General features: G+C 53.0%; 1 protein-coding gene and 1 long non-coding RNA gene across 9 annotated transcripts in view; one reads left to right on the plus strand and one right to left on the minus strand.

Moving 5' to 3' along the window:
• The window catches only part of PTPN5 (protein tyrosine phosphatase non-receptor type 5), a 56,401-nt gene extending 43,315 nt beyond the window's left edge, over positions 1–13,086 (minus strand). For 2 of the 8 annotated variants that reach the window (XM_070273431.1, XM_070273435.1), the window contains exon 1: positions 12,949–13,085. In XM_070273431.1, the coding sequence (XP_070129532.1) occupies positions 12,949–12,964 (16 nt within the window). In that variant the 5' untranslated portion in view covers positions 12,965–13,085. Of the gene's footprint in view, positions 1–11,905; positions 12,150–12,948 lie in introns of those variants that run through there. The other 6 variants (XM_070273427.1, XM_070273432.1, XM_070273433.1 and 3 more) reach the window with 6 other exon arrangements.
• LOC138925052 (uncharacterized) overlaps positions 12,953–20,923 on the plus strand; it is a 44,342-nt gene continuing 36,371 nt past the window's right edge. The window contains exon 1 of the long non-coding RNA XR_011440711.1: positions 12,953–13,196. This is a non-coding gene — a long non-coding RNA (uncharacterized lncRNA). The remainder of the gene's footprint in view (positions 13,197–20,923) is intronic.

Here is a 20,923-nt window from a genome sequence, read left to right on the forward strand (position 1 = left end):
TGCCATGCCAGTCTCAGAGAAGGTCAGAGCTTTACCTCAAAGCTCTGTGCCTCAGTTTTCTCCCGTGTGAAACGCACCAGGAGTAGTCCCTAACTCCTCATATTGCTGTGATAAGTAAAGACAAAGCTCTCAGAGGAGCAGAGCGCCCAGCACCTAGCACTCTACGTTAGTGGAGCTACTAATACTGTTGTTAAGAGTTTTAACCACACTCAGTCTTGCTGTGGCTCGCTGGCTCTGACACTGGCCTGACCCCAGCGCCTGGCCTTCAGCCTGACGTCCTGGCAGGCACAGTCTCCATCCTGGCCATCTGCCTTCTAGGATTGAGGCCTTGTCCACTCTTGCAGCTCTCCCTTCTCCACCTGGAACTAGAATTCTGACCCAGCCTGTGCTGGTTACACGCCCACCCTGATCACAAACGATTTTGTGCCTCTGGTCTCTACCTGCCTCTGGTTTCAGCCCTAGACGTCCCTGATGGTAGCTCTGGGCCTGGACCGCCAGGGCCGCCCGTGCCGTGCTCCAGATCATCCAGGATGCTCTCGTTTGGCATCTGCTCTACTCTTCATCGCTTACAACACCACTTCCCATGGGGCATGCAGCACTCACAGAGGGGAAAGCGAGGGTCAGAGCTGCGTTTGCTCCCACCTGCAGCTGAGGAGGCCCAACACCTGCCCTACCCCAAGGTGGGGTCTAGTGCTCCATCGGGGCCCCAACCCGCAGCCTCTGATTTAACCCTTTTGTGCTCAGGCCCAGCTCAAGCTGTGGCAGCACAGGCCGGGAAGATCCGGGCACTTTAGGGTTGGGTGGAAGAGTCAGGCGAACTGAGTCAGAAATAGGGACTGGAAGAGGCAAGGCCAAGGCTGCATTTGGAAACATAAGCTGGGTCTGAGGCTCCTTTGCCAGGAGAGAGAACAGAGTGCGAGCAGGATGTCAAATGGAATGGGAAAGAAAAAAAGCCAGATGGGACCAGGAGTCAAGGTTGACAAGGGTTTGACCTCCTGAATTCAGATTTAATAAACATCAGCTGCAGACCCACTACATGCCACATGCTTTCCGATACCTTATCTCATCAGATCCTTGTGAAGAGGACACCCCTGCCGCACTCTGTATAGGAGCTAACAGCATGCAGAGGGGTTAGGGACTGGCACGGGAGCAGGTGAGTGGTCACTCTGGTCCTGGTCAGGTGGCCAATGGAGAAGACAGGATGGAGCTTGGTCCTGGGCCAAGGATGGTTGATCCCCTCACTGCCTCGTGCCAGCGGACAGCTGGAAACCATAGGGCCAGGGCAGGCTGTCAACAGAGGTCTCCAGTCTTGAGAAGACTCTCTGAAAACATGACAGGTTGACATCCTGAGGTCTCACATCTTAAGGCAACCGTAGTCCTCTGGAAAAAGGATGGATTCGGAGGCAGCGAGACCTGGCTGAAGCACTGCACTCTGCCACCTTCTCCCTACGGGGCCCCCAGCCGCTGTCTGAAACTCTCTGAGCCTCAGTTTCCTCCTCTGGGACATGGGAGCAATAAGAGCTGCCTGCCCAGGGTTTGGTAGACGGCGGAAGTGACTGAGGTACAGAAAGTACTAGGCAACCCGAGGCAGACATCCTCCTCGTCATCACTGCTGACCTGGCTCCAAGCTTCATTTCCTGGCTCCCTCTAAGCCAATCCAGACGGGAGACGCTCCCACTTTTTGCACCAGGTAGCGCCATCAGCTACAAAGATCTGTTTCCTATTTCCTCGGGCTGTCAGGTGTTCCCGGAGCTAACGAGAGCAGTGCAGGAAAGAGGAGCCTGAGGAGGAGCGGGGCCTCCCCAGCAGAGCTGACTCCTCTCCCCTCTGGAGAGCCCCGGGCTATTTCCAGGTCCCCCAGTCAGACCCAGAGCCGTTGGGAAGGGTGGATCAAAGAACTGGAAACCCGACTTCCTAGGGTCCTCCCCTGTCATGCAAACTGCCCCACCTCCCAGCCATGCTCACCCTTGACCCTCAGCCTTCATCCAGTTCCTCCTTCTTGGACAATGCTCCCTGCTCCTCCTCTCCGAGCTGTGGCCTCCTGCCCTTCCAAGGCCTGCCTAGGCTCATGCCTCCTCCAGGAAGCCTCCCCAGTGAGTCGACTGTACGCTGACCTCTCTTCTGGCTGAATTCTCCCCTCAGTGTTTGATATGTGACTTAGAAGCTGGCAACAGACTGCATGCCATCAGGGCTACTCCCTGGCTCTCCTGTCCATAACTGTGGCTGTTGGGAGCTGCCAGGCTGAGAAGGGGCACAGGATGGGCCTCCTTCTCTGTTCCCCACGACAGGGAGCCTGGTGTAGAAGTGGAGGGCTGGCAGGCAGGGTGCTGCGCACCCAGCTCTTTCCTACACACTCGGAGTTGGAAGGAAGATGGGGAGTGACTAAGTGGGAGAAAAAGAAAGAAGTGAGTGAAAAGGAGTGAAAGAGGAGGGAAGGGCAGCTGCATGTGGCAGAGGACCAGCATCAAAAGAGGACAGATGAGGCCCATGATCCAGGCTGCCACGGATCATGCTCTAAGTCTTCTTGTGAATTACCCTCTGATTATGTAACCCCCTGGCTCAATAGATTCCTCTCTGAAAACTCGGGGAACTCACCTCCTCCAGGCAGCCTTCCCTAATTGACTCTGATCTCTTCCCTGTCCCCTTGGCTCCCTGAGCTGCATTACTATGTACACATCAATGCCATTTCCCACGATGCTAGGTCCTCTGGGGAAGGGCTGGGGGTCTCTGCCTCATATAGTGAGTTTCACTCCACATGTACCAGCTCTAGTCAGGGACTACACTGCCTGTTTGGACCACCTTTCTTTTTATCCGCTTCAGAGGGTGGTTTAGAATATATTTTGCACAGTGATTTTAAGCCCAGTTTATCTCTAAGCAAATCTTGAGATAAAACCTGCTATAATCTTATACCCATTTCTCTACTATCAGGCTCTGTGCTGGGCCTACGGGGATGCACAGATGACTAGGACTCAGGCCCTGCCCTCAACTAGCTTGCAGTCCAGTGAGCAGCATGAGAAACAGGCTGCAAGTCAGCTGCGGCTGCCTTACGGGAGTGCCCAGAGGGCAAAACAGCAGAGTCTGGGGGGCCACAGGGAGGTGACGTCCCCACACCGCAAGGACAGGCAGGAGTTCAGCAGACAGTGGGGAGGGCGTTCCAGGCAGAGAACACCACAGGGGCAAAGGCCTGGAGATGGGAAGCGGAAGGTGGGTACCTCCACGTGGCCGGAGAGTGGGCAGGAGAGGGGACCCGCATCACACGGCAGAGGCCTTCGTGCATCGGGCTGAGGCACACTGACTTTAACTCACGGGTCATTGTTCCTCTGGGAGGAAGGCTGGCACCGCCATGCTAGACGGCATTTGGAAATCTGCGTATGTCAGGGAGGGTGGGGGTGTAGGAACGTGGATCACTCTCAAAAGCTACTTTACGACACAAAAGACCACATGCTATATGATTCCATTTATAAGATCGAGAACAGACAAAACTCATCTACAATGATCGAAACGGGAACAACAGCTACCCCGAGGCGGGTACTGAGTGGAAAGGAGAAAGAGAGAACTTTCAGGGTGCTGGAAAGCTTCCACATCCCAGTCCTGGTGATGGTTACATGACTTTATTCAATTGTCAAAACTCACCGAACGGAACGCTTCAGGTCTGCACCGCTTCCTGTTCATAAAATATACGTTAAAAACGTGTGTGAGCATTCGTGGTTGTCACAGTGATTGAAGGTAGCAAACTGTTAGGGGATGGGGCCCGGGATGCCTTCCCAACGAAGAACTCTCCCTCCCAAGGCCAAGAGGGTTCCTGCAGGCCACGGGAGCTCAGGGCTTAACGAGCAGAGAGAACTGGCTACATCTGGGTTTGGGAAGAGGAGGCTGCAGTGGTGACAGGAGCCCACAAGGTTCAGGCATCTCCGGGCAGTGAGTGACACAGGGGTGGACTATGACCTCCACTGCCTCTCCTGTGCCTTGTATTTGGCCAACTCCAGCCTGCTGGCCCAAAGCTGCCCAGGCCCGGGAGCAGCCCTGGGATGTCCCTTGCAGGCATCCCAGAAGGGGTTGGAAGGACACCAGCAGGGTGGTCAGAGGCAGCGAATGTCAGAGGGAACAGAACACGTTCCCCTCTGGCCTCCCTGCCCTCCACAAGCAACAGGGATGATGAACGTTATCATCTTCCTCTGAAACGGGGTCTCCGTGAGGTGGGGTGCCTGGGGACTGGGTCCATGGAAGTGAGGTGGATGCTGCTGCTGCTGCTGCCTCTGAAATCAGGGGCAAAAGAAGGGCACAGCCGACTTCAGCAAATGCTCACCTGCCCCTTCCTTCAGGAAGCCTTCTCTGACCTCCACACTGGGCAGGTGCTTCTTCTGTGCTCCCGCAGCCCTCAGCCCAACACCAGGGAACAGTTATTGCCTAAGTGTGAATTTTGGCTCCCCCGCCTACTTGCTGTGTGTTCCGGCAAGTTACTAAAGCTCTCTGACTCTGCTCCCTCACCCATAAACTGAGGATAATAAAAACCTTCTGCAATGAACTGTTAATGAAGATTGGGTGAAATAACATAGTAAACACTCAGAAGAAGTTAGTCCTTATTATTATCATAGCACACATCAGTATGGACCACTGTTGCCACGTTACTGCTCTGGTGCCCCCAGGAGACAGAAGCTCCTTGTGGGCAGGATCCTCGTGGCTGTGTTGATTTCCCGGCACAGTAAATACTTGCATGAATGAATTCCATCCACTAAGATCTCTCCTGGGAGCTTTCTTTTTCCACCCACAGTGTCTTCAAATCATAATAATTCCTCAAAAATGGAGGCTGGATTCATTTGTATTCATTTGTAGTCTCTCTTCTCTCCTCTCTTTTACCTCCAAGGGCATGCAGAGCCTACACAAAATTAGTGTTAAAACAAGTGAGGGTTTCTTCCTGGACCCTCCACTCCTAAGACTTCATTCAGTGGTCTTTTTCATGCTGGTTACACAAAAATCCTTTAAAAAAATGAAGCACCCCGTGGTTCCTCAAAAAGTTAAAACATAAAAGGACCACATGATCCAGCAATTCCACTTCTGGGTATATACCCAAAATAATTGAAAGCAGGGGCTCAAGCAGACACCTGTACATCAAAGTTTACAGCAGCATTATTTGCCATAGCCAAAAGGTGGAAGCAACCCAAGTGTCCATCGATGGATGGATGGATAAGCAAATGTGGTATATCCATATGCTGGAATATTATTCAGCCCTCAAAAGGAAGAAAATTCTGATATATACCACAACAGGGGCAGACCTTGAAAGCATTCTGCTAAGTGAAATAAGCTAGACACAAAAGGACAAATGCTGTATGGTTCCACATATATCAGGTACCTAGAATAGGTAAATGCACAGAGGTAGAAAGTAGAATAGAGGTTACCAGAGACAGGGGGAATGAGGAATTATTGTTTAACGGGTACAGAGTTTCAGTTTTGCCAGGTGAATAGAGTCCCATGGATAGACGGTAGTGACGATTGCACAGGAATGTGAATGACCCTAATGCCGCTGAACTGTATGGTTAAAATAGTAAATTTTATGTATTTCATTATAAGTTTTCACAAGCACCCCAAACCAAATGGACAAAGTGCTGCAGGGACTCCATCTGAAATCTGACGTCACGCCCTCAGTGCTCTGTGACTTTGGTGTCCTGGCCTTGAGCTCCCTCTCCATCCTCTCCTGGCTCCAGCTCCGGTGTCCTCTGTTCTCTTTCCACCCCAGGACCAGGGGCCATGTTATCTGCGTCCGTGAAGTCAATGTGCATCTGTCCACTGTTCAATGTTTCTTTCCCTTGCTCGTTCTTTGGCCCCCCCTTGTCCTGTCATACCCTCTCTGGAAGGCTTAAACTGACACCTTGGGAATCGGAGACGGAAAAGCTGTGCTCGAAAATGTTCACCACCGACGATGTCCACCAATAAAGAAATGATTAAGCAAAGCATGGTAAAGCCATTGAGGCCAGAAGATGATGAGGTGTGAACACAGAAGTTTAGATAAACTGTTAAGTGAAAAACGCAGGTATGAAACTGTATGTGGACTGATTTCAACTATTAAAAAACACAGATCTATAGAAGAAAGAGAACGGTACATAAAATCATGGTTAATCTCACATTTGTTCAGAATGGCTGTGTTCTTGTTTCAATGTAATTTATTTTTCAGAGGCTGGGCAACATCCTTAGGCTGACGATGAAATATGCCATCTTTGGAGGTGACTGCAGACACCCACGTGCTGCCCCCCCCGACGAGGGCCACAAATCCCTCCTGAGTGGCCTCCGGAGAGCTGGGGAGAGACGGAAGCCCTTCTTCTCTTGAGAAAGACAAGTTGAAGCTTAGTACGTCTCTCTAGGGACTTCAACAGCCACCCTACCATGCAAAGGAAGGGCAATTTAGGGGTTCTATTTTGCTATCACGGGAACCAGGAGACGGGCCTAAACAGCTCTCCCCTACACTAGCCTGAAGTCAGACACTCTCACAAGATGCTTGCTCCCTCACATATCTGCCAACTGTGAACCCCGTTCCTCCCGCCCGAGGGCACCCCTTCCCAGGCCAGCATGCCGCACCCTGGGCACAGAGGCTCGAGTCAAGGTTGGTTCAAGGGGACACAGGAAGAACGGTGCCTTTTATTCCACGTGTTGCAGTTCAGTGGGAAAAGCTTTCTTGAGTCTAAGAGTCTGAGACTTTTGGAGCTTTGCCACACACGGGTGGCCAAGGTGCTCGCCCCACATCTCACCAGAGGCAGAAAAGATGGAGATGATGCTGAGGAACGGGGGGAAACCTTATCTTCCATAATGCCATAGTTTAAGGTAAGAAAGAGCTTTTTGGTGACGACACTGTTCAAAAACTAAAAGGGCTTTTAGTTTTATGTTTTCTTGGGCTGACCTGAGCTTCCAGTTTCCACAGGCAACAAGACACAAGGAATCAGACGGAATTTGGACCAGGGCATCCAAAAAGTCTATGATTCTAAGGAGACTCAGAACACATGTCATCTTGACCCCTCACAACGTCCAGCCTCACATGTGGCTCCATGTGCTTGACAGGAGCATGCCATCTCCTCTGTGACAGGATGGCCTGCCTGCCTCCCATCCACCACACCATCTGAGTGCCACGGGGAGCCACACCCCAACACTGTGACAGCCGTCCCTGTCCCCCAGGAAGTCAAGAATGTGGGCCTAGAGGTAGCACAGACCACAGAGCTTAGTGCTTCAGAGGCCCCACAAACCCAACCCCTTCCTCCCCGAGAGGGGAACTGAGTTTGGGAGAGAGAAGGATCTGGGCTCGGGTCGCTGAGTCACGAGTAAGCTTAGGGCTGAACATGGGTGCTTGCACACAGACAGCTGCGCTGACCCACACTGGTAAGAACGTATTTCCTGGCGAGCTGGTTAAACTTTTGGTAAAGGCTGCCATATGTTTTGAAATGTTCACATATACCCTGTGTAAGCTTGAAATGATTAGCATCTTCTGGAGGTTTTCCATTCCCACTTATAGATCCATTTAAACAATTAATTAGGCGCCTCAAGCATACACACTTCCATAAATAATTTCTCCCTCCCCAGTGCCCTCGCTGCCGTTTAGGGACTCTGTCAATCTGCTGGAGAGGATGACAATTCCTTGTCCTGCAAATACAGGCCTTTGTAGAGAGATGAGTTTCTTTACAATCTCTACGAGGGAAATGGCTGAGGGCACAAGGGAAAATCTGAAATGAAGCCAGAGGTGGTGTATTTGCGCCCAAAGGGGGATAAGGGAAGACCAAAAATGTTACCATTTTAATTGGTTTCCACTCCTTTCAGGGATGTTTTACTATCTAGTCTTAGTCAACAGCAGTATTTATAATATCAAGCCATACTGAGTAAAATATGCGGGTTTGACTCAAATTTTCATACCTGAATAACGACACAGACATGAAAATCATCCGAGCTTTACCATTTGATCACGTCACAGCTGACTATGCCCTTACTATGCCATAGGATCTTACTGAGTGGTTCATGTGAGTCCACGATACGAAACTGCATAAATAAAGGGTTGTTTCCAACCCTCATTCATTCGATGACTATTTAGTGAGCCACGGCTGAGCACTAGGCTTGCTTTGCGAGGCACGAAGACAACAAGGACAGCAGGACTCAGGTTCTCCTGGTCTCATTAACACTGTGTGGTTTCTTATTCCTCAGACCTACAAGTACCTACGTGGTCTGGCCCTGCCCCTCTCTCCTCCCTTCTTCCTTACCACCCTTCCTCTCTGCTTGTCTCTTACAGCCACACTTGCTGCTCCCTGAAAACACCAAGCTCTTCCTACCCCAGGGCCTTTGCACTGGTGGTCTCCTCTTCCTAGAATGCTATTTTCCCAGGTCTCCTCCTCTCTTCACTGAGGTCTTTGTTCAGATATCACCTCCTTAAAGACAGTTCTGTTTAAAGGCAAATCTTCTCCTCCACTCTTCCCCCACAGTCACTCCTCGCCCTGCTTTATTGTTCTCCAGAGCACTGCTCACCCCTTGAAGTGTTCTAGCTCTGCTTACACTTTATTTTCTGTCTCCCTTGGTGGAGCTGGGACAGGAAGTTCATCTTTTTCAGCAATGTATCCCCAGAGCCTAGAACAACCTGGCCCGTAGCAGATGTTGATGTATTTGGAGAATGAATGAATGAACAAAGAAACCGGCTCTTGACAGTTGGAGTGCTGGGTGAGCCAGCTTTGCAGGAGTCGCTCTGGCTCCCTGTCAGACCCGTGGCCCCCACTGACAAGCACCCCACTCTCCCTCCTGCTGGGCTCCTTCTGTGAATGGCATCCTCAGCCCCTCAGGCTCAAAACCGTGCCATCACCTCTCATTGCTCCCTCCCTCAAGCACCCACGTCCAACCCGCTGCTAGTGTCGGTGTCACCGTGGCCTCCTGCATCAACTCCTTTTTCTTTTCATTCTTACAAGCCTAGCTCACCCCTGCCCAGTCCAGATCCTCCTTCTCTGTCGTCTAGACCACTGTCATTGCCTCCTACCTGGGTGCCCTACTGGCAGGCCCTCCCCCTCCAGTCTCTTCTCCACAGGGCAGCCAGAGGGAGTTTCCTAACGGCCAGGTTTGATCGTGTCTCTCCTCCACTCAAAAACCAGACACCAATCCCTCAGCTGGGCACTCAATGACCCCAGCAACCGCCTCCACCCTCCTCCCAGCCTTCCTTCTTCTCCTGGCTCCGCTTTTATCCTTCTGCCCAGTAGGAATGAACCACTTTCCAGTTTCTGCACATGCCCTTGAAGCCCCCACTGCCTGCTCTCTCTCTGCTCATGCTGTCTCCACTACCTGCAATATCTCCCCTCCTTTCTTCTACGGTACCAACCATTCAGACCCAGCACAAATGCTACCCAGCCTCTCCAGAAGCCATTCCCGGTCTTCCAGAACGATAAAACCCCTCCTTCTCCTCAACTCTCCCGGGGGGCTTATGTCTCTCTTTCAGGACAGGTCTTGGGAAGCACAGGCAATAGAAGAAAGAGTTCAGCACCTGGGGTTGGGCGGTCTGAGCTGGCGCACGGCTCTGTGGCTCAGACTGTCACGACACGATCCCTGCACAAGTCCAACTCTGGGCCTTAACTTATCCATCTACACAAGGGGGATAACAGCACTACTGACGTCACGGGTGTGTTAGGAGGATTAAGCATAAGTGACAGAGTGTAAGAAAAGCTTCGACACTATGCAAACTATTAAATTCAGTCACGCTCAGGTGTTTCACGGCTATCTCACGTGGGCTGAGCCCCAAGTCCAGGACTGGGTCAGTGGGGGACGGACGTTTTGAGGGAGAGGGACTCTGAGGCTCCCAAATCCATGTCCTTGGGCAATGTGGAGAAGGGAAGAAGTGGAGGGTACATCCATAATGCTGGAGCCCTAATGATATTAATAGCTACGGGTTCCCGAGCCTTTCTATGCCCCAGGCACTGTGCTTAAGGACCCTACATAAATTATCTCATCTCACCTTGTTCCCTCACAGGGTAACAGAAGAGGAAAGCCAGAGCCAGAGCAGTTATATAAAGAAGGGCTCCCCTCCCTCCCCAGCACTTCAGACCCGAAAGACACCCTGAAAATCTCCAGTCCGATAATCTTATTTTTCAGATGGAGAAACTGAGACCCAGGGATGTCATGAGCGTTTACTGAAACTGTCTGGCCAGCGAGAAGGAGACCGGGCCTGGCCCCCAGGCCTCTTCCCTCTCAGGGTGGGGGCCACTGCATGCAAAAACCCAGGGGCCACCAGGCATTACGAAGTCTATGTAAATGGTGCTTCGGGAGCACAGTGTCATTTCCGTGGACGACAATGTGAGTGCTGGCCCCTGGAGTTCTGCCACCCAGTCACCTGGCTCTGCTCCACTCAAGAAGGAGGCTCTTGAGAAAAGCGCCTCAGGCCCCTGGAGACTGAACACTGCCCTCCTTGCCAACTACCCCACCAGACAGAGTCTCCTCAAAGGCCACGGACTTCACCCACTCATATCCAGCTTGCACACCCTCAGCATACCTCCCGGCGCACCATCTCTGCACCAGGCACAGGGCTCAGCTCTGGGGACACCCAGCTGCCCTTGAGGGAGCCTTGCCTTGAGCCACCATCCAAGCCTAGTGAGGCTGTCACTGAAGCTAACCCAGCCGCTTTGTCAGCAACACCAAGAGGCTGTGATCGACAGACATCAAGGAGGAAGAGGTGGCCAGACATGAAGGACCTGGGGACCTCCCCGAAGGGATGATGAAAGGGACCTAGGCCCTTAAGGAGGAGGGAGAGTGACTGGGAAGGCATGCAGTCAGGTCAAAGTGGGGTAAGGGGACAACTCCTTGAATGCCCCATCACCTGGTCCAACTGAGGATGCAGGCTCTGTGACTCCTGGGAGAACCAGAACTCATACCCTGGAAGCCCGTCTCTGGTCCAGGGCTGCTTCATCCTCCCAAACTAAATCCCAAACCTAGAGCGTTTGCATAAGAGAGCCCTCCTTTGAGGCCGAATGAGGCAAATTAAAGGCCAACCCTTTTTTTTTTTTTTACAGTAAGGATGGCAGCACATGAATGGCACCTGCCGCTCCAAGTGGGGGCAGAGCTGGAATTACAAAGACTCTCCCGGTACACTCGGACGAATTTTGGGGTTCTGGGTCTTCAGTGGGAACAGGATCGAGTTGTGTAGGGGGGAAATGAGGAGGAAAGTCAGGGACCCTAGATTCTAATGCAGGCTTTGCCACTAACTCTCTGGTGACCTTGGTCAAGCCACCGCACTGGGTCTCAGTTTCCCCATCTGTAAAACGAGGGGTTTAAAAGAGTTCCTGAGGTTCACCTGGTCCTCTAAGGCCCAGGATCCTTGTAAGGTAAGACCCTCGGGCCAAGGACCCGGGCAGTCTCCAGGTTCTGCAGGAGCCTGGGCCTCATCTAGCAAAAAGGGGCATGGTGGGGGAGGGGGACGCGCTGGGCTTTCATTTTGGGGGTGGGTGGGAAGCGGCTGGTTCAAGCCTCACAGTCGGGGGAGGCGAAGCAGGGGGAAGGCTGCGAGCCGCGTTTACAGGCCGGCCGGCTAGCGACGATCTCCAACCTCCCTCCGGAGCTTCTGATCCCGGAGACGCGATGCCGCCAAGAGCCGCGCAGCAGCCGAGGCTGCAGAGGCTCGGACCCGGGACCACTACCCCATCCCTCCCGGGAACGGCGCAGAGCTTCGTAGGGAGTGGCTGCTGCTCCCTCCCCGCGGCCCGGCGCAGGGCCCCCTCCCCGGCACGGGGGCCCCCTCCCCCAGTCCGGGGGCGCCGGGAGCCCCATGGGGGCGTGGCGGGGGCGGGCGCCGGCTTCTCGGCCCTGTGGGCTGGAGGAGGTCTCAGTTGCGGGGCCGGCCCGGGAGGGACCCCGCGCCCTCCGCCTCCCGGCTCCCACACAAAGGCGCCCACGGAGGCGCCGCACTTACCGGCCAGAGCTGGCTCCGGGCGCCGGCGGGCGGGCAGGCGGGCCGGCGGGAGGATGTGCGCGCGCGAGGGTGCGTGTGTCTGTGTGTGCGCGAGTGTGTGTGTGTGTGACGGGGGCCGCGCCGAGCTCTGTGCGTCTGCGTGTGCGGGGGTGGCCGTCCGTCGGTCCGTCCGCCCGGCGCTCCGTCCCGCGCTCCGTGCGCGCTCCCCGGCCCGGCCGCCCCGCCGAATGCGCCTCGGCTGCGGAGCGGCGGGCGCAGCGCCAGCTCGGTGGGCGCCCCCGGCCTCGGCCCCGCCCCGCCCCAGGGCGGCTCGCGCCGCTCCCCGGGAACTGCGCAGGGCCCGCGGGGCTGGCTGCGGGCGGCGGGCGGGGAGCCCCGGCAGCGCCCGGGCCGGAGGGGGCCGGACCCCAGACCCTCGATCCGTGACCCTGGTCTCAGGCGACCCCTTCCCCTAACTGTGCTCGGAGTCCCGCAGGCGCCGCCCCCGCGCGGCGGTGCCTGGACCCGGAGGGAGGGGGAGCGCCAGCACCGCATCCATTTCATTCATGATTTTCTCCACCTGCGAGCCCCGGGTCCCGGCTGCGCCGCTACGGCGACCGCCAGAGGGACGCCGGCGGGGCCGCGCGCGCCGATAGCGGTGCGGGATGGACAGGCAGACAGATGCGGGATAGGGGCGGGCGAGACAAAGGGGTCAGAGCTGGGGTGGGGGAGATGAATGGAAGGGGGGGTGGTGTCGCTCCCAGCTTGATGCCTGCACGATGCCCACACCTGCGCGAGCACACCGGACTGGTTAGCACACTGGGGCGCACACAGTGCCCGGTGCCCAGGACCCGCTCCAGGGCTGGGGGAGGCGCCCGCCTCCCCGTCTTTCCCTGTTCCGTTTCTGGGGAGCAAGACCTCCCTCCGCCAGGTCTCGCCCTCCTGACGCGAGCAGCGGGGCGCGCACCTGTCTGGGCTTTCTCGTGGGCCCCAGGGGCCTGGACGCACAAAGACCTGCCCACGCGCCCCCCAATCCCACACTCCCCAGGCTGGCCCCCGCTGACCGGAGGTTCCTGACATTCCATAGCGATGGGGGCTCTTTGAGGCGTTGGGTGCACACAGGGCCGGATCCTAAGCTCCATTTTTACATGAGGAAGCCGCCACGCACCACCACGGGGCTACCATCCTGGGTCCGGCCACCGTCCTCTTTCGCCTGGATTTCTGCAATAGCCTCCTTCCTGGGCTCCCAGCTTCCGCCCTTGGCCCCCTGCCAAGGTTCTCTACACAGCAGTCAGAGCGATCCTTTTGAAACGTAAGTCAGATCATGCTGCTCCTTTACTGGGAATCCTGCAGTGGCTCTCGGTCCCATCCAAGTAAAAGCTGGAGCTCCTGTTGTGGGCCTGCAAGGCCTCTCATGAGCTGCCTCCCTTTTAACTCTCCAGCCCCACTTCCTACACTCCAGTCACACTGGATGACCCATCCCACTGCTCCAGTCACACTGGCCTTTTGAGTACATCACCAACATGGCAGCCACCTTGTGGCCTCAGGACCTTTGCACTGCTATTTTCTCTGCCTGGAAACTTCCCCCAGAGAGTCACATGGCTTGCTCCTTTACCTCTTAAATGTGCCACCTCAAAGAGGCCTTCTGTGACCATCCTATTTTAAGTTGCAGGCCCACTCCCCCACTTTTCTCCAGTAGTCCTGACCTTGATTTTGTCTTCCCCACCCCTGAGGCTCACTGACCCTTCATTGCCAGCTCTCACTTCTGTCTCCTGGCATCAGTCAGTCCTCTAGTCTCACCAGACTAACCAACCCTCTAAACAAACCCTGTAGTTTCCCATGTCTAGCCTTTGTTCACTCTGTGCTTTCAGCCTGGAATGCCATTCCCCAAGTCTTACCTAACTTCTAAGGTCCAGTTCAAATGCCCCCTCCTCCGTGGAGCCTTCCCTTGTATGCCCAGGGACACTCCGCCCTCATTCCTCTCTGTCTGCTGCGACAGTGGCTCCTTGTCTTTTTCCCAAGTGTGCTGTGCACTCCTGGGATGGGGCCGGGTCTCCTCCCTCCCCAGTTCCCGGCACAGAAGGGACCATCAGTGCGTGTTTGCGGATCAAGGGCACCAAGTGGAAGGCCTGGCCTGTGCCTTGACTGGTCTTTTTTCCTGGGAGGGGCACAGAGCCCGGCGCAGGCTTCTCGTTATCCCCAGTAGGTTACTGTGAGATGAGAGTGGATCACCTGTCAGACAACCAAGCGGGGGTGGACATGCCAGCCGGGGCTCGAGGACCCGCTCTCCCCTCTTGAGAGCATCGTCTCTGTGGTTCAGCATAAGGCTGACTTTCCCCAGACGGCGTCAGCGTAGCAACAGCAGCTCCTGTAAAGGAGCGCTTCCTGTGTGCCAGGCACCGCCTCGCGTGTTTTCGATGTGCTACTCCGTGTAACCTTGGACAACTTTGGGAGGTAGGCGTTTTGAGATCCCCATTTTCAGGAGAGGAACCGGAAAGAATAAGTGACTGGCTTAAGGTCCTACGGTTGACGGAAGTGGCGTATGTGCTTCCACTTCAGCTCTAGCTGATGGCAAAGCCCAGGCTCCTAGAGCAAGGATGCCCTGCAGGGAAGGCCTTGGGGGCTGAGGGAGGGGAGGGAGGGGCTTAGGAACCTCAGCACGTCAGCCTGGCCCAGATTCTTGTCGCAGAGGCATGCTGCCCAAGGGGGTCCAGGACCTCGCAGTTTCCGCAGTTTCCGTCAGTGGTGCAAGCTAGTCATTGCCCTTCATAAAGCCAGCTTTGGAAGGCCGGGGCTGCCTCTGGAACCTTCCTAGCTGTGTGCTCTGGGGCCCAGCCCCAGCTGTCGAGTGTGGATAGCAATGTCCATCTCAAAGGGTAATGGCGAGGAAGAAGCATGAGAATATACTAGAAAGTAGGAGAGGCTCAACAATCATTCTTCTCCTTTGCTCCTGATAGGGAGCTTCCATCACACGGGAATGTTCCTAAACCAGCCTTCTCACCCCATTTCTTCCCGGCACACGTCTCACTGAAGATTTCAGAGTGTTACCTTGGGGTGCGGTTAAGGAAGGGAAGTCTGGCGTTGATTGAAGGCTTTACATATTTGCTATCCGTGTTGCTTCCGTGCACTGTCTCCTCTGCACCAGCACCTTAGGAGGGAGGCACCGTTATTGCCGACCGGGAACCTGAGGCCCAGAGAGGTCCAGGGACTTGCCCACAGCCACAGCGCTCACTAATTACTGGCAGTGATGAGCTTCTAACCTACATCTGACTCTGTGCACTGGGCCAGCACCCCTCTCCCCTAACCCCATCCCCACGGAAACGGACTCCGCTGATTCCTTTCCTCTGCTCTGACGTGGAAGAGGGAGAGTGCCATGAAGGCCAGGGCAGAGCAGTTGTGAGGTTGAGAGAATTTAAGCTTATTGAGTCATTTTATGTGACTCATTTGCCCTCTCTTGATGGGGGGAGGAAGAGGGGTTTGGGAAAGAGAAAGATGGTCTGAGTAACCAGAGAGCGTCTTGCTGGTGGTTTTTGATGGACTATTAGAGATTAGAGTCAATATTTCTTGCCTTTGGCCTCACTTGCAATTCACTCTATTTGTAATGAAATGTTTTGCTTCGGTGAAAATGTTCCCTTACCCAGATTTTTATTTATTTACTTACTTATTTATAACTCACCCCAATCCACAGAGGATCTGAGGTAGCTTACCACAGGAGCAGAAACCATAAAACAGTGCTAAAATATCAATAAGGATGAGGAGTCGGGACCCAGGCAAATGTAAATACGCTCTGAGAGACAAGACCAAGGCTTAATCATTACAGCTGAGTTTTATTGGGTTCTTCCTGCGGGCAAAGGAATTTGTGTACATTATTTCATTTAATCCTTAAAAAAGCCCTGCGAGGTAGGTGCACTATTATCTTCGTTCTGAAGTAGAGGGAACTGAGGCTCAGAGAGACGGAATATGACGCCCACAGTCATGTAGCTGGTAAGCGCTGACGCTGGTCTTTGAATCTAGTTTGATATTGGAACTTAAGTCCTTATAACCTCTGTCCTGTCCTGCCTCCTTGGGGAACAAAGACCACACGGGCCTCTGGAGCACTGGGCTTGACCTCACATCCTCTTCTGATCTTCTAGGATGTCAAAAAGAAAGGGAGACGTTATATAGAACTGATGCTCTCGCGTCCTTCAAGTTTTTGCTCGTGTCGCTTTCTCAATGCAGCCCACCCTGAGTGCTCTCCTGATGAGCTCTGGAGCCGGCCCCTTCCCGCTGCCTTCAGCAGGCCCCTCTCTATCTTTTCTTTTATGGTGGCACATTTTACCTTCTAACATATTGGATAGTTTACTTATAAACTATATATTTCATATATTATATATTTTATGCAACAAGATATCCTTTAACATATTCTCTATTAATCCATCTATTTATGAATTATGAATTCAATCACTTATCTATTTAATATGCTCACTGTGTAATTGTTTGTTTTCTTCCACTGGAACACAAAGTCCCCACGGGCAGGCATCGTGGTCTCTTTGGATCGCTGACATATCCCAAGTGTCACAGACAGTGCCTGGTATATAGTAGACACTCAATAAATTTTTGTTGCACACTTAAATGATTATTTCAGAGAGGAAGAAACACACCAATATATCAAAGTGGCAAAGTAGGTCGCTTTTTTTTGCTAGCTCATATTTACTTTCCCTTCCCTCCTCCTTGTTTTTTCTTTTTCCCCTCCTCATTTCCGTAAAGGGCTTGAGGCACCTCTGACCCTGAGCTCTCAGAGCAAGTCCTCAGGAGGGTTTTCTGGTGGTAGACCCTTAGGGTCCGTGTGGCCAGTGACCTTAGTGTCTTTGTTGTAGCAAATGCATAAACGGGATTCATGAAGCTGGTTTTGGTGGGGTCTCTCAATGACAGCTGGACATTCTCCCCGCACCTGAATCGGCAAAGGTAAGTTTTTTAGGAGTCTAGGAATAGTGTCCAAGTACCATTCCCAAGGAGCAGATGCTATGGGGATGGAGATGGGAAAATAAAAACCAGAGACTTTGTCTGAAACAATTGATCTAAAGGGAGAGGACATCCTTGCACTCCTAAGAGCTCACCTCTGGAGTCGCATTTCCTGGCCACAAGCCTGAGGAGTGAAAAGCCAAGGACGCTAGCGAGGTTTGTCAGAGGAGAACTGAGCTGAGGACAGTTGCTGGCGTGTGTGCAGGTGGGGGCTGTGCTGTCATCTTCCTGTGGGAGCTGGCCACAGATCCGGCCCAGCCTCTGGGAGCCGCAGACACCAGCCTGTCATCTCAAGGTGAAGGCCAAGGGCGTGCGGCTGCCCATCTCAGGAGGAAACATCAGAAACGCTTGTCTGGGGACGGGTGGGAGTCAGACCTTCGTCTTTCCCGTGGTCGCTGCTCTGGGCTCCCGCAAAGCGCTCATTCAACAGATGCTTGATTGAGGGCCTGCTCTGAGCTCGCCACTGTTCCAGAAGCTGGGTGCACGTTAGAGAACTGCCGGACAGTCAGCTTCTCTGCTCTCGTGGAACTTACATTCTAGTGGGGACACACTGCCAACAAACCAGGTTCAAACAATGAATTAAAGGATAATTTCAGACAATGGTAAGTGCCATGAAGAAAAGGAAAAGAGTGGGTGATGGGGAGTGAAGGCGGAGAGGGGCGGCTTTCTTTTTTTGTTTGTTTTAGATTTTATTTTTCCTTTTTCTTCCAAAGCCCCCCAGTACATAGTTGTATATTTTAGTTGTGGGTCCTTCTAGTTGTGGCATGTGGGGTGCTGCCTCAGCATGGCTTGACAAGCGGTGCCATGTCCTCATCGAGGATCCAAACTGGCGAAACCCTGGGCCGCTGAAGTGGAGTACGTGAAAACCACTGGGCCACGGGGCCAGCCCCCATGGGGCCACTTTCAACTAGGTGTCCAGAGAAGGCCTCTCAGAGGAGATGGCGTTTGAACAGGGCCCTGAGTTACAGGAAGGAACCAGCTGTGCAACCCAGAAGAGCTTCCCATGCAGGGTTTTCTCATGCAGGCACAGCAGGAAGGCCAGAGCGAGCCATGAGGTGGGGGAAGGGGGCAGGGGCCAGGCTGCAGGGCCTTGAAGGCTGGGGGAGAAGTTTGGGTTTTATTCTAAGCTGCTGGGAAGCCAGGGGAAGTTTCTGAGTAGGGAGAGAGATGAGATCTGGACTTGACCCGCGGGCATCCTAGACAGCAGCAGCATCACAGAAGCACTGAGAATCCCAGCCCTTCTGCTCTTGGAGACCCTCAGAGGCAGTGTAGCCCCGTGCTTCCCAAACTGGCTGTGTCTCAGGATCATTTGGGGGAACTGTTAAAAAGATATGCATCCTCAGGCTTGCCCCCTGGGAAACCTGATTCAGTAGGATCAGGGTGAGGCTCAGTCTTAAGAAAGTTCCTCAAATGATGCTGCTCATTGGCCAGGGTTGGGAACAATCAGCCTGGTGAAGGCCCCCACTTTAAGAAGAGTGTGCTGAGGTGCAGGGGGAGACATGCCTCGCCGGAGGTTGCACAGTGAGTTAACGGCTGACCAGTCCTCTGACCCCAGAGCAGTGCCTGGTCAGGGTCTCTGACAAAAAGCCACGGAAGTGACCATCGGCTAACATAAGCTAAGAGGAGTTTATTGGAAAGCCATGGGGAAGCTCATGGCTGGAAGGGAAGGCTGAAGAACCATGCTTGGAAAGGTGGGAGGTGGAAAGAAATGTGCAGGGTTAGGAGCATCTCCACAGTCACATCTGTGTGTCACCATAAGGATGCATGAGTACCTAAGTTTTTTTCCTCCCTTCCTGCCACTCAAAATCCTGGGAGAATGAGGGTCTGATTGGCTGGTTGTGGGCTTACCCCACTGGCTAAGGAAGGGCACATCTTGATTGACAGTCCCATCCAGACTTCAGCCAAGACTTCATGCAAAAGGAAATCAGAGGCTGTTACCAAAAGAGCAGCCAAAAATGTCCACTACACCTGGCAGCTCAGAGGGTTGTGAAGATCCGTCATTATCGTCATCATTGCCGTGATCAGAGTAACACATCATTTAATACTTACAATGTGCCAGGTACTAGTCAAAGCACGCTACATGTGTTAACTAACTTAACTCATCCTTTAGGGCTATGAGGCAGGTGCTGAGGTAGTTACTGAGCTAGGAAACTGAAGCACAGAGAAAGTATGCAGCAACTGATGTCTAGATTCTGCTTTTATAGGCTCCAAAGCTCATTTAGACCTGTTGTCTAATTTGCTCCTTATAACAACCTGTAAGGAAAGGCGTTTTTACAGGTGGAGAAAGTGAGAGTGCACAGCCAGTAATGGCAGAGTCCTTGGATTCATATATTCACTCATTCATTCATTCATTCATCAAATGGCGAGTGGGTGTCAGGGGTCAGGACTGTGCTGGGTCCTGGGAACTCATTGGTTAACAAGCTGCAGTTTCTTCTCTCCCGTTGTCCACCAACTCCGGGGCCGAGTGGGAGGGGCAGTGGCAAGAGAGAAGACCCAGGGGGCTTGGGCCAGGAACGAAACCATCCAGAACCAAGGGCCGAAGATTAGGAAGCTTGGATTTCCTCTTGAGGGCAACCACAGAAGGATTTTAAGCTGGGAACTCTTATGAAGACAACTCTGACTGCAGTGTGAAGGATGGACTGGAGCGGGTAAGGATGAAGCTAGGGAGACAGTTAGGGGCTCATGTGGTGATTCAGGTGGAAACTCATGGTTGCCTGGATTAGGATGATGGCCTTGGAGATGAAAGTGAACGGAGTCAAGAGATAAGAAGTGGAATTGACAGGACTCTGATTGAATGATGGTGGAGGGGGAGGGAAGGGTTTAGGACGAGGGCAGGCTTGTTGCCTTGGGCGACCAGGTGAGGGGTGGTGTCATCTACTGTGGGTAAAGGCCAGCTGAGGAGCCATTTGAGTGGCGGAGATGATAAGCTCAGTTTCCGACATGTGGTGTTTGAAGTTCTAGGGGACAGGGACAAGAAAAGACATGAGTTTGTGCACCTTTTGCCTCCAGATTCTGTGATCTACCCACAATGCCTTGTTAATTTGGAATCTCCATCTGTAAAGAACACTCAGAAACCCAGAGACTGTCAGATCACAACTTGGAGATCCCCTGCTTCATCCCCCTCACATTTCAGATGAGAAAACAGAGGCCAGAAAAAAGTGGTTTCTGGAAGGTCACAAAGGAAGTGGATGGCTGAGCCAAAACTGGAGCCCAGAGCTTCCCAGAGCTCCCCTTTCCTACCATGCCGTGGTACCCTAGTCCATAAACTTGCCGCTGAACCCAAACTCCAGAAGGGCTCTGTTTTGCCTGCAACTAATTCAAATTAGTTTCCACCATTAAAAAAAATTAGGACGTTTCAAGTACAAATCCATATTTAAAAAAAATAATGGAATATGTGGCAACTTCAGGCTTGCATGCCTAAACGACAGTGACTAATGGAGCCGGTGGCAGTTGCTCCCTTGAGAGGGGGCATGTCCAGTTTGCCACAGTCCCCACTCTTATCCCTCTTACCAAGGGCATGCGTAATTTGCCACTTGTCAAGATGCTTGCTCTGTTGTTCTTCTTAAAGGGGAAAATCACATATTTCCTGTAACATACCTGAAATATTTCTTATCTGAGCCAGCTTGCTTCATTTCCCTGGCCTGTGAAAGCGTTTGAGTTATGACCCTCTCCCTTCCATCTGTGGACCGCACCTTTCTCCTCTGCACAGTGAGGGATGTGAATACGATGACTCCAAGGCCCTTTCTAGTTCTGGCTTCCGAGGCTCCGAGTCCGCACTTCAGAAATGAGTTGTGCTATTGACAATGCTTAATTGTTCTGCAGATGGCTTTTGAGGGATTGCTCACCCTTGACTCTTTTGTCCTTGAATTATGATTTATCTAAGCCCTTGGAAGAAAAATGCCTTTTGTTTTGGGAGTTTATCCTTCATCTTTTGATTTTGAAAAAAATGAGTCCTTCAAACAATGCAGCATAGCTGCAGTTGCTAGGAAGAGAGAGCAGCAGCAGAGGCTGCCTGGAGACAAGGCTTCAGAACACTCT

This window comes from Equus caballus, chromosome 7, assembly GCF_041296265.1.
Source record: "Equus caballus isolate H_3958 breed thoroughbred chromosome 7, TB-T2T, whole genome shotgun sequence".
In the NCBI taxonomy this organism is placed as follows: Eukaryota; Metazoa; Chordata; class Mammalia; order Perissodactyla; family Equidae; genus Equus; species Equus caballus.